The sequence below is a fragment of the Aulonocara stuartgranti genome (genome assembly GCF_965226115.1).
Source record: "Aulonocara stuartgranti genome assembly, chromosome: 18".
Lineage (NCBI taxonomy): Eukaryota > Metazoa > Chordata > Actinopteri > Cichliformes > Cichlidae > Aulonocara > Aulonocara stuartgranti.
This window is the reverse complement of record NC_138954.1, coordinates 12,696,461-12,710,709: the sequence shown is the minus strand read 5'-3', so window position 1 is coordinate 12,710,709 and position 14,249 is coordinate 12,696,461. Positions and strand designations below refer to the sequence as shown.

The 14,249-nt window shown below is 41.3% G+C and overlaps 1 protein-coding gene and 1 long non-coding RNA gene across 5 annotated transcripts in view; one reads left to right on the top strand and one right to left on the bottom strand.

Moving 5' to 3' along the window:
* The window catches only part of LOC309693578, a 21,418-nt gene extending 16,695 nt beyond the window's left edge, over positions 1-4,723 (top strand). The window contains exon 3 of the long non-coding RNA XR_014272676.1: positions 4,639-4,723. This is a non-coding gene — a long non-coding RNA (uncharacterized lncRNA). The remainder of the gene's footprint in view (positions 1-4,638) is intronic.
* Positions 344-14,249, bottom strand: atcayb (ATCAY kinesin light chain interacting caytaxin b). Of its 4 annotated transcripts, none has more exons than XR_014272675.1 (14): positions 14,038-14,249; positions 13,588-13,773; positions 10,300-10,406; positions 9,065-9,114; positions 8,739-8,966; positions 7,059-7,217; positions 6,763-6,865; positions 4,941-5,072; positions 4,686-4,772; positions 4,343-4,441; positions 2,552-2,587; positions 2,407-2,454; positions 1,965-2,055; positions 344-1,001 (listed from the first exon to the last, which is right to left on the bottom strand). XR_014272675.1 is itself a non-coding variant. In XM_082512937.1 (14 exons), exons 3-13 carry the CDS (start codon positions 10,374-10,376, stop codon positions 2,016-2,018), a joined length of 1,059 nt encoding a protein of 352 aa, XP_082369063.1. In that variant the 5' UTR covers positions 10,377-10,406; positions 13,592-13,773; positions 14,038-14,249; the 3' UTR covers positions 344-1,001; positions 2,009-2,015. The 4 variants fall into 4 exon arrangements, 3 of the variants coding, with proteins under 3 accessions (XP_082369063.1, XP_082369061.1, XP_082369062.1); XM_082512937.1 differs by having other exon boundaries at positions 2,009-2,055; positions 13,592-13,773; XM_082512935.1 differs by having other exon boundaries at positions 2,009-2,055; positions 14,038-14,248.

The window sequence follows — 14,249 nt, the reverse complement described above, 5'->3', positions numbered from 1 at the left end:
CAATAGAACATGATTAAAATATAATAAAAAATGCAGGGCAAAGTTCAGTTTCTAATTGGTTATGTATTGTGTACATAAACAGAAACGGGTTACTCCAAGGGCATTAAGACCTCCATAAAACGCAGCACAGGACGGTCAGGTGACATCCACCGAGCATCCACTGACGATTATCCCCGTTAATAACTCAACTGCCAAAAACATTCTGGACCGAAGATGAAAACACGCAGCTGCAATAAAAGGATGAAAATATCAGCTGCAACGTACATGAGCAAGTCTGTGCTTTTGTTCTCTTCTGTTTTAGGACTTAAGGCTGAATGCGGGGGACAAATAATCATGACAAAACTTTAGATCACTCATTTATTACATTTTTTTTTTTTTACAAACAGTAAATGGCACGTTTTCATAAATAACACTAAGCAATTCATTTTAACTCTCTTATTAAATAGAATTCTTTTCATTTGTAACAATGTTTCTTCCCATCTTGCAAAATTACTTTTTGAAACTTAACAAATGTAACAAAGACAGGAAGGATATAAACAAGCATGCCACCTGCATATTCAACTCCGGAAAACTTGAAAACACACTTTTTGCATCAGAAACATTTAGGAGGAGCGATATCATTGCACTTCTTTTTTCAGCAAATAGCCAATAAACCAAACAATACCAACACCGTCTGTGTGCAAACACTTTTTTCTCAAAAATATATTACAAATATGTACAAAATGCTCCCGGCAAGTCTTTTCATTCACGCATAGGCAAAGTCATGCTGTAGGTAAAGGTCAACTTGACATGCAGGACAGTTTTTGATTTAACTAAGCTACGATGCTTTGGTGTAACTGAACCTTAAGTTGTTAGAAGCAAGCGTGTCACTTGAAACAAGAGGAATATTGAGGAATGATTGTCCTCTGGCTAATAGATCCATTTAGGGGATATAATCCCAGCTGAGAAGCTTGTGGGCTTCTGTTTTTACGACCCCCCCTCGGGCTCTTCAGTTTAAAGCTCTGCAAGGCAAATACAGAAAGTTTAAGTCTCACTTTAATCCCGTCAGTCACAAAGTTTCATGTAATGCAGTTGTTAAAATTGGCAGTGTGTCAGTGAGCGGCAGTAAATCTAAACTACTTGACACATATCAGGTTTGACCATTCATTTTTTCCCCCTGCTTCCTGTGCTGGCATTTAGTTAGGAGACAGTCCCCGTGTCCATTCCCGAGATGTCAGCCAGTCCACTGGCTGGCATCTCGTTTGATATATGAGGGCCTATAGGAACAGTCAGCAGCCGGGGACAGTTTCTAAAATAATCCACTTCACCCGCCCTAACCCATCCCGGCTGGCTGTGGTGGGCATTTCACCCAGTTAATGACAGGCTCGGTGGGGCAGATCAATTTGCCCAATAAAAATAGAATTGATTGGTTGCACGCAGGCAGGCCTGAAGAGACAAGCAGCTGTGCTTTATGTAACATGGGGTGATGTTTGAGGATTGAGTAACGTTTCTTGGATCCATGCACAGTCGGAATTTAAAGAAGTTAAACATGACTTGGCAAAGATGAAAATGAGTTGGACGGGGTGAGTGACAGAAGTCAGTCAGCAGTGTATGACATGTTCCTGTTCAGCGTCCAGCACTCTCAGAGAAGAATTGGAAACCTGGAAGGAAACTGAAGCGCGATTTTTGCATTTTTAGATCAACACCTCATCAAACTCAGCATAAAGCGGATGATTGTTGTCTTTTGCACTGCACAGAGACTGCACAGTTTCAAGGAATTGGAAATCTTCGAGTGTGTCATAGTAAAATTTGGATCCCACAGCCACTGAACAGAAAGCTGATCCTTTGGGCCCAAGACAGGCCATCGTCCAGCATGTGATTTACTGTATCGTGTCTCTTTAGCACACGTAAGCAGATATGTGCAGAAAAGAACATTTCCATGTATGTCGAAGATTAATTACTGTGGGCTGACATTACAAACCAACCTGAAGAGTTGATGTAGAGGCACTCAGATGGATGAGTCCCTTACCTTAATGTCAGATGTCACGGCCAACCTCTGCTATCATTGACTTCGGCCTGGAAATAACAGATTAAAATTGACGATAAACAAATATAAATATGTTGCCTGGTCGTCTAAACCATGTTAGGCTGTGTTGCTTAATCAAATCTATATGTCTGCAGAAGTTCAAGCATTCACAATCACATTAAAGAGAAGCAACGCACTGATCAATTTGCTGGTGAACCTCTTACATAATATGCTCTTCATGCCAATGGAGGAAGTTGTTTTATTTTTATTGCTCTAACAGATTAAATATAAAATCAGTGGCTTCTTGCAGCCACGGGATTTAAGTGCAACAATATATGAGTACTTTTCCATATTGTAGCTGCATGCGCTGTAGGACTGTATGTACTACAAAATTGGGTCACCTTTCTTTGGGGAGTGTTGAATTACTCTGCTGCTGGTCTTGCTCAAGTCTGGGGGAGAGGCACATAGTAGTAACATGCATGTTTAAATGAGCATGTTTAAACAAAGAAATTTTAATATAAAATCACTTGAAAACATGTGACTCACCTTTCCTTTTGTGCTCTGATCTTCTCATCGTCATACCTTTAAGAAAAGGGGATAGAAATGCAGAATGATGAGGAGTTCTGTAACATCCTTCTCACCAGTGCTGAAGTTAAAAGTTCATCGCTCTGTGTTGATGAAGCTCATATGCAGAGACATGTTAAAGAGAAGGCTTTTGAAGGAATCTGCAGTCCTGAGATAAAATTCAGTCACTTGTAGAAGCACTTTTAGGAGCAATAACTTAAGCGAATCATTTTCTGTATGACTTTATCATTCTCCCACATAATTGAAGCAGAATTTCAGCTCACTCTTCTTTATAGTGTTGCTTCATGTCATTGAGGTTTAAAGGCATTTGTGTATGGACAGCTCTCTTATGGTCCTTCCACAGCATTTCATCAGGTTGAGGTCTGGACTCGATCCTTTTCTTTTTCATCCATCGTGTTGAAGATTTGCTGCTGTGCTTGGGATCGCTGTCCTCCTGCATGACACAGTTTCGGCCAAGCTTTCGCAGTCAGACAGATGGCCTCACATTTGACTCTAGAATATTTTGGTATACAGAGCTGACTTAATGGCTACAAGGTGCAAAATACCCAAATCATCACACCTCCACCACCATGCTTGACAGTTGATTTGTGGTGTTTGATTTTATTGAAATGTGGTGCTGTGTATTACGGCCATTTGGTCTAATCTGTCCGAAACTTTCCCCTGGAATCCTTCCAAACAAGCAACACTTATTTAATCGTTTTCTATTTGTGTTGTCATGAAAGGTAAAATTTAACATGCTAACCAAAGCCTTGAGAGTCCGATATGTAACTCTTGGGTTTTTTGCAGTTTCTCTAAGCATTGCATGGGAAGATTGTGGGGTTGTGTTAACATTTGATTAGCAGCATGTATTAATTTCTATGGAAGCAGTAAAGGTGCACTTGGTTTTCCACAGATTCCACAGAGACTTTCTTTTGCACACGACAGTGGAAAAGTTTGTCTGATGTTGGCTCTGTTTCTTCTGTTTAACTATGCACTGCAGTTCTTCCAAAGCCTCAATCATCTTTTGAATTTGTTTTAAAATCAGTCTGCCATAATTCAGTTTTGAGCACTCTTGCACAGTTTGCCATAATAAACAAAAAAAATAAAAAGTGAATGCCTACTCAGAGTTGTAAAGCTCATGTTGGATTTCTTATATGTTTTTAATTTCTTTCCGTGAGGCACGTTGTAACTTTGCTACATATATAAAGTGTTTTTTAAATATTAATATTATTTTAATCACCTGCTGTTTCGTCTGCACAAGTCCATCTAAGTAAACAGTGAGAAGCAGACATTTAAACAAATGTGAAAAACTGTATATCAGTCTTAGTTATCCATAAACACTGTTGGACTGTTTGAATTCTTTCAAGATGTCAGGATTTGGACAATGATGCATGTTTTGTAATTTTGCCTCTGGACATCATATCACAAAAAAACATTAATGATGTGACCAAAGTGCAGACTTTCAACTTTAATTCAAGGAATTAAACAAAAGTATTGCAAAAATAGATTAGGAATAAAAACTATTTTTATATATTCCCTAATTGTCAGAGAGTCAGTGGTGACTGAACAATAGACTAACAACAGTTTCGTGACCTCTTCCCTCTTTATTCCATAACAAATTAAGCAGATAACAGACCTGGAGTTGAGTCTTGCATTCAGTAGTAAATACTTATGGAGCTGACTATATTGCTGTAAGCTTGCAAAGCAGAGTATAAGCTATGAAAGACACTTGAAGCATCTCAACAGGGACCCTTGGTGGCTGAGAGTACTTACTGCAGCACACATTCAGGAATCTGCACGTGCTCCATGGGGATAATCTGACCGAGTTCCTTCAGGGTGTGAACGTAACGGATCTTATCCATGAACTTCACACTTCAAAAAATATAAACAACATTGGGTTACTGTCACAAATTAATCCTAAAATATATGTGCATTCAGCCACGTAGCACAACATACGTACTCTGATTATGAAACAGCAACACTTTTCTCTTTTTAATGTTTTCAGTGTAGCGATGTGACAACTTTAAAATGCTCCAACCTATTTTCCCCTTTCTCTCTTTTGTTTTTAGATTTGTTAAGAGACAAGCTTTCACGGCCAAATGTGTCATAAATATACCTAATGAAGGGTCTTGAGATGGCCAGGACAGTGCGGATGAACCATGTTGGGTGAGCGATGATGAGACACTTTAGATTCTTCCTCAGTCTACAGGAAACAAACAGAGTTTATTACAATCCCCATTATAACTTTTAACTGCATGAAATCCCATGTATATTGGTTATCTTCATCTCTAGCATCAAGAACATCTTCAGCTTCACTATCTTCTAATTTCCCAAATTGTTTTCCGAGTTATTTTGACACTGTTCATCTTACTTTCTGTCTATCATCTGGTAGCATCTCTTCAGCCAGCTGATGCCAGGCATCTTTCTGCGAGGAGTTGCTCCATTCAGGTAAACAATCATGTAATCCTCTGCTACCAGCAGCTCCAGGCTGCTCACAACATACCTGAGAACAGACATGAACAACCTATAATTGTACATGAAAATAGCACATAAAATCCCCTCATTTGATTTATGATGAAAAAGAGTTCTGATATTTTATTTGTGGAGATAAAATGATCTTTCATTTAAAGGGGGATCCATTAAACTCACTTCCAGCTCTAGTTCATCTCATAAACTGTACCTGCAGGATGTTACACTTTGATTAGTGAGGCCCTGTTTTGAAGCTTTAGGCTGAGTATTTTTGGCATCACCATTTCATGTTTTGAAGCCAAACATGTTGCCCACGGTCTTCCCCGATCCATATCATACTTTAACACCCCTTTTTAATGGGGGTGTTTTCTGGTGTCTGTGTGTGGCGCTGCTGGGTAGTCTGTGCTGGCAAACAAATGTTACCGGTCTGGTAGTTACTCCTGGGTGGGTCTGGGGCAGGCTTGGGGACTTGGGGTACCTCTGGGTGGGGGTTTTGGCTGGACCTGGGGGGCTTGGGTGTATTGGTGGAACGAGGAGCCTCTTTAGCTAACTCTTAACCTGGGTTTTTATTGGCTTATGTAGTCTGGTAGTTGCCTGAATGCTGGGGTGGGTATAGTTCGGGCGGAGTGAAGCACACACACTCCCGTTCTCTGTTCGCCATCCAGGGCTGGAAGAGCTGGCTGTCTGGTCAGGGTCTGGGTTAGGGTTATGAGGCTGTTGGGCTGCTCTGCTGCTGCGGAGGCCAGGGAAGTCTACTTGTCTCCATCCCAGAGTGAAGGAGACCATCTCCTGGGTCTGTGGGCTGATTGCCCTTCTACGGGTTGTTGGTTCCAGGACCTGGGAGTGTATGGGGAGTGTGAGTATGTGTACGGCGTCCATTTCTGTGTCTCCATGTTGGGTGTGTGTGTGAGTGTTTGTATACCTGTGCATGAGGGTGGGAATGCATGCTTGTGTTGTCCTGTTTGTCTTTGTGTGTCAGGTCAGGTCTCTACCTCTCTTAGAACATCTCAGGCCAATAATGCCTAGTAATGCTCCACTTGTGAAAGTAAATCTGTTTGTCATTTTATGGCCTTCAGACAACAATTCTGACTTCTACACTGCTGCAAAAAGACAGGAGGAAAAAAAAGAAGAAGAAAGGGGTGACTCAAAACTCATGCACAGTACTGGAGGGATTTACTGAGGTCATAGGAGCAGAGGATTCTTCTCTAGAATCTGAACTCAGGAGTGCCACCTGCTGGCTATTAGAAATAATGGCACAGATTTCAGGCACTTTACTGGCTCAAGTTCTCAACATGACGTCTGGTTTTTTTCTTCATCAGAAACAAACTGTTTTAGCTCCCTTTAAGGTCAAGGGGCGGGGCTTCCATGCTCAAAGCCAGAGCAGCGTGACTGAGATGACCATATCAGGATATCCTCTCTTACTGACATCACACAGCGCCAAGAGTAGAACAAGCCGTTTAGAACTGACTATTTTGAGCAGTCTGAAATCAGGGATCACTATCTCAAACTTTAATATAAGCTCTCCCATTACAACAGTATGGATTTAAATAACATAAAAAAAAAACCCATAACAGGTCCACTCTAATTTTAAGAATTATTTGATTCATTATTTTACATCCTCATTGGATAGGAGACTTTTTACATTGGAAACGTTTAATGGATTGTAGAGTGAGAAAAGAAGGAAGTAAGGTTGTCGCCATGTGATAACAAAGAAAGGATCTTACAGGAAGAGATTTTCCATGATGTACGTGTAGTCGTCACAGCTGCTGTCAGGAAGGTAGCAGGCTGCAAACACGATGATGGCATTCAGACCTTCCCCGTAATATCCTGACAGAAGAGAGAGATGCAGTTGCTCCATTCGTAGTGGCAAATTATCACGTGGCAGGTAGGACATGTAAATGTGTCTGTACTCTTTTACATTTCACCTACGTTTTACATTTAATACCAGGAAGTGGGCTGATAAGATTTATAATAGCATAACCATCCTAAGGAATCCATTTGGGGAAACAGTCTAACTAACCTCCATGTGTGACCACTCTCAGGTACGGCCTGATGACCTGCATATCGATCCGTTGCTCCTGGTCGCCAATGATCACTGTTCGCCACAGACGACCTGACGAGTCTCTCTCCTCTTCGCTCTCACCTGGGAGACGCTTAGCAGTAGCCACAGGTGTGTCGTCTGAAAACAAGGTGACACCAGAAAGCAGCTGCTCACAACACATGTAGCCAACATGAGCAGAGCTGGCAAAGGGAAATGAACCTTTTCAAAGCTATAAATCACGATTTATGATGACATTTAGCATACAAACGTAAAATGTACTCTAAGCTCTTTTTACAACATGTCTAATTCATACAAGCACCTTTTTCTTCTTCTAAATGTTTCTATCTAACATTCAAATAACAACTTGGGGGTTCAGCATCTTGCCTGAGGATACTTTGGCTGACTGGAATTGCCTCAAACCACCATCCTTCCAATTAGTAGCTGACCTGCTCCACCTCAGAGGCAAAAAAGGTCCATATTTGTCAATGTAAACAACAATATTGCTGAAGTTACTGCACATAACCTGGTGCAATTCAAATTTTCCCTTCTTTGTAAAATTAAATATCATGAAATTCTGAATTTTTCCACCTCATTTACAATGCAGGCTTACTCTTCAGCTCACCTTTATACTAAATATGTGGTATTGGCTTGTTCAGACAGCTCAGAGGCCACACCAACAACAATGCACAATACAACTACTCAACATGACTGACAGAGACAACGCCTTTAAATGGAGCATAGAATAAGCGCTGATGTCACTGCATGGCTCAAGCACACGATCAAAAATATGTTACCAGAGAGCAAAATATCTGCTCCCCTTGGATGTGACCTTCTTGCGTTGCTAAAATTTAATAAACAAACAAAAAAACCTGCTCAGCTGGGTAAAAACTCATCCCAAAAGGATACACAGACCCAGCAGCTATTTGTTTTAAACCAGCACGATCCATCAAAGCTGGAAGCACAGATTTAGAACAAGAAAATCCAGAGGAAAAAAAACTAAAAGAGATGTGAAGAATGAGAAGCAGCAAAGGATACACCAAAGGGCTCCTAACAAAAGCCCCTGCAGAGGGGAACGAAAAGCTACTACTGCTTAGAAAAAGCTGTAACATCTGGACCTGAGCTGATCACTGACTGTGCTTACATTCATGTACTGCACAGACACGAAAGCCTCCCTTATACCTGGGACCTGAAGGATCAAATGTAACCCCTCACTAGACTGTAAAACTGCTAGAGCTCCAGAGCAACACAGGAGTTAGGATTGATAATGTTAGAGCCACCAGCCTTAAATTGGTGTTAAGGCTAATTTTTAACTCTCTTCGGCTTTTCTCCTTTGTTTAAATCAACACACAGTACAATGTAATATCATGTTTTATTGTTATGCTTTGTCTTTTGTGACAGTACCCAGCATTCCCTCTTTTTTAGAGTGTGTGTCATTGTTTTCATTGTTATACTGTGTGTGTTTAATAGTTATTGTGTTGTTTTTAGCTTGCGGAAATAAATGTGCCTCTATTCTACATTTGTTCTGGTTTATTACAACTACCATATAAAACTATATCATTACAGAAAGATTATGTACAGTTTGTTGATTTGTCCTCATTATGTGTTCTAATAATTTCCCCCATAGAAGTTTTTGGATGCTAAATTTGAACATGCATGTACCTTCCCACTCTAGCTCGTTGCCGTTGTTGATGAACTCCAGTGAGTCAGTCTCATCTGGAGTCTCGATGTCATCAACATTGATGTCCAGGTCGTCGGGCGTTTCCAGGAAGTCATCAGAGAGCACCGACCCCTCGCTCTGATCCAGAGACAGGTTCATGTCGGGGGCGACCAGCGTGCGACGCTTACGTTGGGTCATGGATTCGCCGACATTCAGAGTGGTGGGAGGATCTAAGACAAAATGTTATGAAAGTATGGATACACCTTATACGTATAAACATGAGTGTGTCTGTATAAAAAATATAATGGTGTCTATTTAGTCCACTTACTGGTCCTGCTGTCAGAGAGGCCACATGCATCTCCATCCTCTGGCAGTGGCCTGCAGGGAAACGAACGCAGCATAAATAAACAGTTAAATTGGAAATAATTGTACATACATAAGAATTATATCTGGCTTAATGTCTTCCTGCTGCCAAGTAATGATTGTTTTGGCTGTTATATAATTGTATATTATAAGCACAACTGTTAAACTAAATAATCTGCAATGATGAAAACCACTAAAAAACCATGAAGTACTAACAGTCAGTCCCAGCATTTTGCTCTTTGCCCTTTGTTTTTAGAGAGGCTGCGATGCGAAACCCGATTTAAATGTATTTCACCCTGTCGTTTGAGAAAGCAACACCAGCAATTACCAACTCCCCTCTGATTTTATAATAGGACAGCTGAAACCTCGGTGAGGGACTGAGCAGGCTAGATTAGAGTGCACACACATATGCAGACAGGCAATAACAGAGACTTGCATACACAGACAAACACACCCTGAAACACCACAAGTATGGACTGATGGAGCTGCTGGATAATTGCTGTTATTAAATTGTCAGTAGCTATGTAGAAGCAAGGTTAAGACCGCACCGACAAGTATTCAAGAGCGAATTAAGCAGTAGGGAAGAGAAAAACAATTTTCAGTGTTAAATAATTTGCTTCTAACACAGACCTCCAGGTCTGAAATCCCCCCAGATGAATCACAATATTCCACTTCTCTTACCTAATATTCCACCACCATAATTCATGTGAAGTCATCCTGAGATATTTTTAGCCTTGTTAAATGCATTAAACACACGCATTAGTGATTCTGACACAAAAGCATTTTTCAGACAGTCACAGGACTTTGCTGCATGTATTATGTGTGGATGTTTTTGGAAGATAATGAAGGTTTCTCTGATCAGCTTCTAAAAGCATATTTCCCCTGCTGTCAAAGAAAGATTTTGGCCAGCAGTAGAGCGAGTGGCTAGTCTCCCATAGCTTGGACACTGCGAGGTATTTGACTGCTCCTCTTTTTCCATCTGCTGGTTGCTATTTTGTTCGCTGACTTGCTACAGCCTCATCACATAACACCTGATGACTACATCATGGAAAGTACACACCTGCTTCCTTTCGGCCCTCCGCGCACTCACACAACATGTGACAGACTTTCCATCGAAGCTTGATCTCTTTGAAAAAGCTTCTGCACAAATCAGACAAACTGCACGCACAAACACAGACTGTTTGTTTCTCTGCCTCGTACCTGGGGAAGTCTTCATCCTGCCACTCGTCCTTAACCTCCATGCTGTCCATACGTAAAGTGGCTTCCGCTGTACCCATCCTCTGACAGCGAGGATGGGCTTCAGCTCGCTGTAATAGGCAAACAAACAAAAGAATTCATTGAGCCGTTCACCAGGAAGTTCACCGAATGGTTTAACACACTGCTGACTAACTAATTCAGTCGTTGCAGCCTTATTAAAGTAGACACTCCACCCAAATTGCACAACCTGAATGATGTCTTTTTCTGGCTTCTTATACTTGTCTTTATTACAAACTGAAAGTGGAGATAGATGAGCGTGGCTGCTTTATGATCAGGATTTAACATAAAAAAGTTTTAAGCCACTACCAAGGAGTTTGTTTATCTCTTTGTTTGCTTAGACGCTTAACCTGACCTGTCAATCATTCGGGCATTAAAAAAGACACCTAACTGAAGGGATGAACCAGTGTTGTATCTTCACTTAACAGAAAATATGGGGAAGAACCTGTTTTAAATTATATCTTTAGGCACTTTGTTACTAGCAGCCTGTTGTGACACATTATTTGTTCCTGTTTCTTTGGTTGAATCTGTGAAAAATACCACAGATAACACCATGTGACAGACATAAAATAACATTTTTGCAGCAACAAGGTGTTTCCCCAAAGCTCTTAGCTGAAAATTCTACATAGTAGCAGACCTAAAATCTATCTACTGCAGATGAACAGCATCTGAAAGTCATGTTCTTATAAAATGGAAAAACAAAACAAAACAAAACAGAGAAGATGTGGCACAGAATATGAGAGATGCATCTGGCCTCTAAGTTGATGTATCTCTCTTCTCCTCACTGACGTCTCCTCAGAAATGACCTCAGTAGAAGGGTGGCGGCACAAAACTATTCTTAAGAAAGGGAAGCAGGGACAAAAGGCTGGTGTGTGCCAAATTACACAAGAACTAGACTGAAAACCATCCATAAACAGGTCTTATGGAGGGATGCATGTCTAAGGTCAGGGGAGCAATATAAGAGTGTTTATAGTCGTCTGTAAAACATGGTTGGGACTGAATTTCAGTCGGTGGTGTTGGGAATTATGTCGAAATTGATGGAAACATATATGCAGAAAAGAACCATCAGATTTTGATCCAGCATGCAAGACCATGTGAAAAATGTCAGATTGGAAACAATATCATTTTGTTCAGCATGACACTGATCCCAAACACACTGTAAATGCTGCAAAGTGCACTTGGATAGAACAAAACACACAATGGAGCACTACCAGAGCCTAGACTTCAACTTCACTGCAGCGGTGTGGGATCATCTTGACAGAAGATGCATTAAAAGTCACAGTATGCACAGTATTGTCTCTAGTTGCATCATGGGAAATGTGTCATGTATGAAGCTTGACCCTTGGAGGTGACACAAAAATTTGGATATGTCACCCACCTCTGATTCTGTCAGCTTCTCTCTGTTAAATTAAAATGAACTTCATTATGTAGCTGTTGCACTAAAGTAGTTGAGTATATCATAAACAGGTGAAGCAATGGACTCAGAGGAATTAGAGACTGGAATTGGACGATCAGGAAAGCAGAGTAGATGCGTTGTCTTGTTTGTGTCGGGCAGACTGTATTTAAGAACAAAATCTGAACCCAAGAACAATTTAGCCCTATGTGTTCTGTTGTTAAATCACAGAAATGATAGTTTGACATAACCAAGTCCCAGTGGGTTTCCTTCCCCATGATCCCTGGGGGAGGGTGACATAAACAGTTTCTCATACAATACAGATCCTCAGGGCACAACAAGCACCTGCTTCTGTAAAGCAGATCATGATCTAAGCTTCCATATTATATAGAATCAAAGCAGATATCTCCCTCCATGACATCATGCTCTATATTTGGTATTTGATGTAAAGGTTCACAGTGTTTTATTTATAGCAGCCTGACCATTAGGGATTAGTCATGCACAAAGTAAACATCATGTGTAAGTCTTGTGTCTCCCTATGTCACTCTCCTAGCCAGAGTTCCTCAGGCTACAGACACAGACTTTACTGTGATCCATTTGTCCACTGGGTTGGCACTGATGTGTGGAATAAAAAAACAGCAAATGTGGGCTAAAAGGTGCAGGTCCTCCAGCTACATGTTCCCAGTACAGCTGTATTGTAAATCGATTCTAAATGATGGAGAAAAGAGGTATTTGCACTGCATTGCCTGATAAGAAAGTTGCAGTGTTTGGTGCAGATCCTTAAATGCCATTTTAACTGAGACCTTTCTGCTTAAATTACATTTCAAGTTGCCTTCCTCTGATCTCACACGATGACTGCATGTGGTTTATTGTGGTGCGCATGTCTCTTTCAAAGGCTCAGCTGCATGCACAGTGAACTGCTGATTGATGGACACAAAGTAATGTTGCAGCGGCACGTGTTTGGTGGGGATTTATGTCCAGATGGCAGGCCTGTCCTCATTTCCCAAATGCTGTCTCGTGAACTATTGATGCTGTTGCGCTTGGCAAACCTGAGACCTGAAACAGGCGCAACACTTGCATAAATGTTACCACATACTTTTTTCTGACAAGTACTCTGTCTTTGATACACAACAGGTGGGATCAAGTGAAGCGGAGAGGTAGTTTTCGCTCGTCTCTGTTATGAAATCATTTACTCAAAGATAAGCATTAATAGAACAGTTGAAGATGAAAGGCGACAGAGAGGTGGTCATGTACAGCCTGAAGAGAATGATGTCCAAAGCCTAAAAACTTCTCATCTTTTCAACATCTCTTAATATCTCTGACAACACTGAAAACAAAGTAAAAAAATGATCTGTTTGAAGAGTGTGACACCTGAAATCTGCTTCATCCTGACTGTGTAGTTGCAGTTTGATCAGATCAGCTTGTGTTCACAGAAAACCAGCGGCTCCCACGACTGTTATCCCACTGTGATCTAAACATTTCCCCTTTTCCTTTTTTGAGCCCGCTCCACTTCAGAATAAACAAACTAATAATAAAAAGAATAATCTTGGGTCTTACTGTATCACTCTTATTGAGAAGCTGACAAAGAAAATTTGTGTTTGCGTGGCCTTTAAATGCGTGCAAAGAAGCTATTGTGTCACGACTGCCAGTCCTCAATTAGCAGAAAAACTAAAACCGTCTCAGTGATTAATTGCGTGCAGTCACAGAACGAAACAAAGCACTGAATGTCACGTTTGATGTTCTGCCCTCTGGGCCTCCCATCAGTAGAATCTGTTCAGAAGAAGAGCTCTTTATGAGAGCGGAAAGCGGAGAAAACCATGGTTTAAAAGCAGGATACTCACATACTGTAATTACAAAGGCTTTCTGCGTCCCTGCTTCCCTTTCAGATGGTCCCCCTTCCTTAAAGCTGCTGAGTGTGGATCATCGCTGATTACATCTGCAGGTGTGTGCTGAGGGCCTGGGCTGCTGGATAATTCTTGTTGTTTACCCCTGCTGTTAATGGAGGCTGAGGCAGTAACTGTGTCCTCCTGTAGAGAGGCGAATGAGAGGAGAGTCTGTCACCGTGCAGCAGAAACATCCCGCTCTCACCTTCCCAGCGTCCTCACTGTGCTGCTTTCTGATCTAAATAACAATAATCCTGACCGTGTACCTTTAGCATGTTTCATGATGATCACTCTCCTCCTCCTCCCTCCACCAACTCTAATGCCCCCACCCCAGGCTTTAATCCTGCTGCGATGATGTCAGCCGTATGGGAACAGTGTTATGATGGTTACGTAATAACAACTGCCTACCTTCTCTTTGATTCTGTCAGGCCACTTGGAGTCAGGATCACCTGTTTCCCTCACATTCAGTCCATTCTGGATTCTCCATCACTGACGGAGTTTGTTTCCTCCGGAGAGCAGGAAAAAAATGGATGTTTCTATTTCAGCGCTGTTCCCTGGCAACAGCATCTTCACCCATTACGCGCACAGTTTCTCGCTCTCTCGTTTTTTCCCCCACCATC

Bases quoted from the DNA above. Each gene is read 5' to 3' on its own strand.
- atcayb (XM_082512937.1), bottom strand. From the start codon at position 10,376: ATGGGTACAGCGGAAGCCACTTTACGTATGGACAGCATGGAGGTTAAG. The intron at 4,773-4,940 runs GTAAGATGAACA...TGTTTCCTGTAG, and splicing joins TACCAGATGATAGACAGAAA to ACTGAGGAAGAATCTAAAGT. The intron at 2,056-2,406 runs GTGACCCAATTT...TGTTATTTCCAG, and splicing joins TCAACACTCCCCAAAGAAAG to GCCGAAGTCAATGATAGCAG.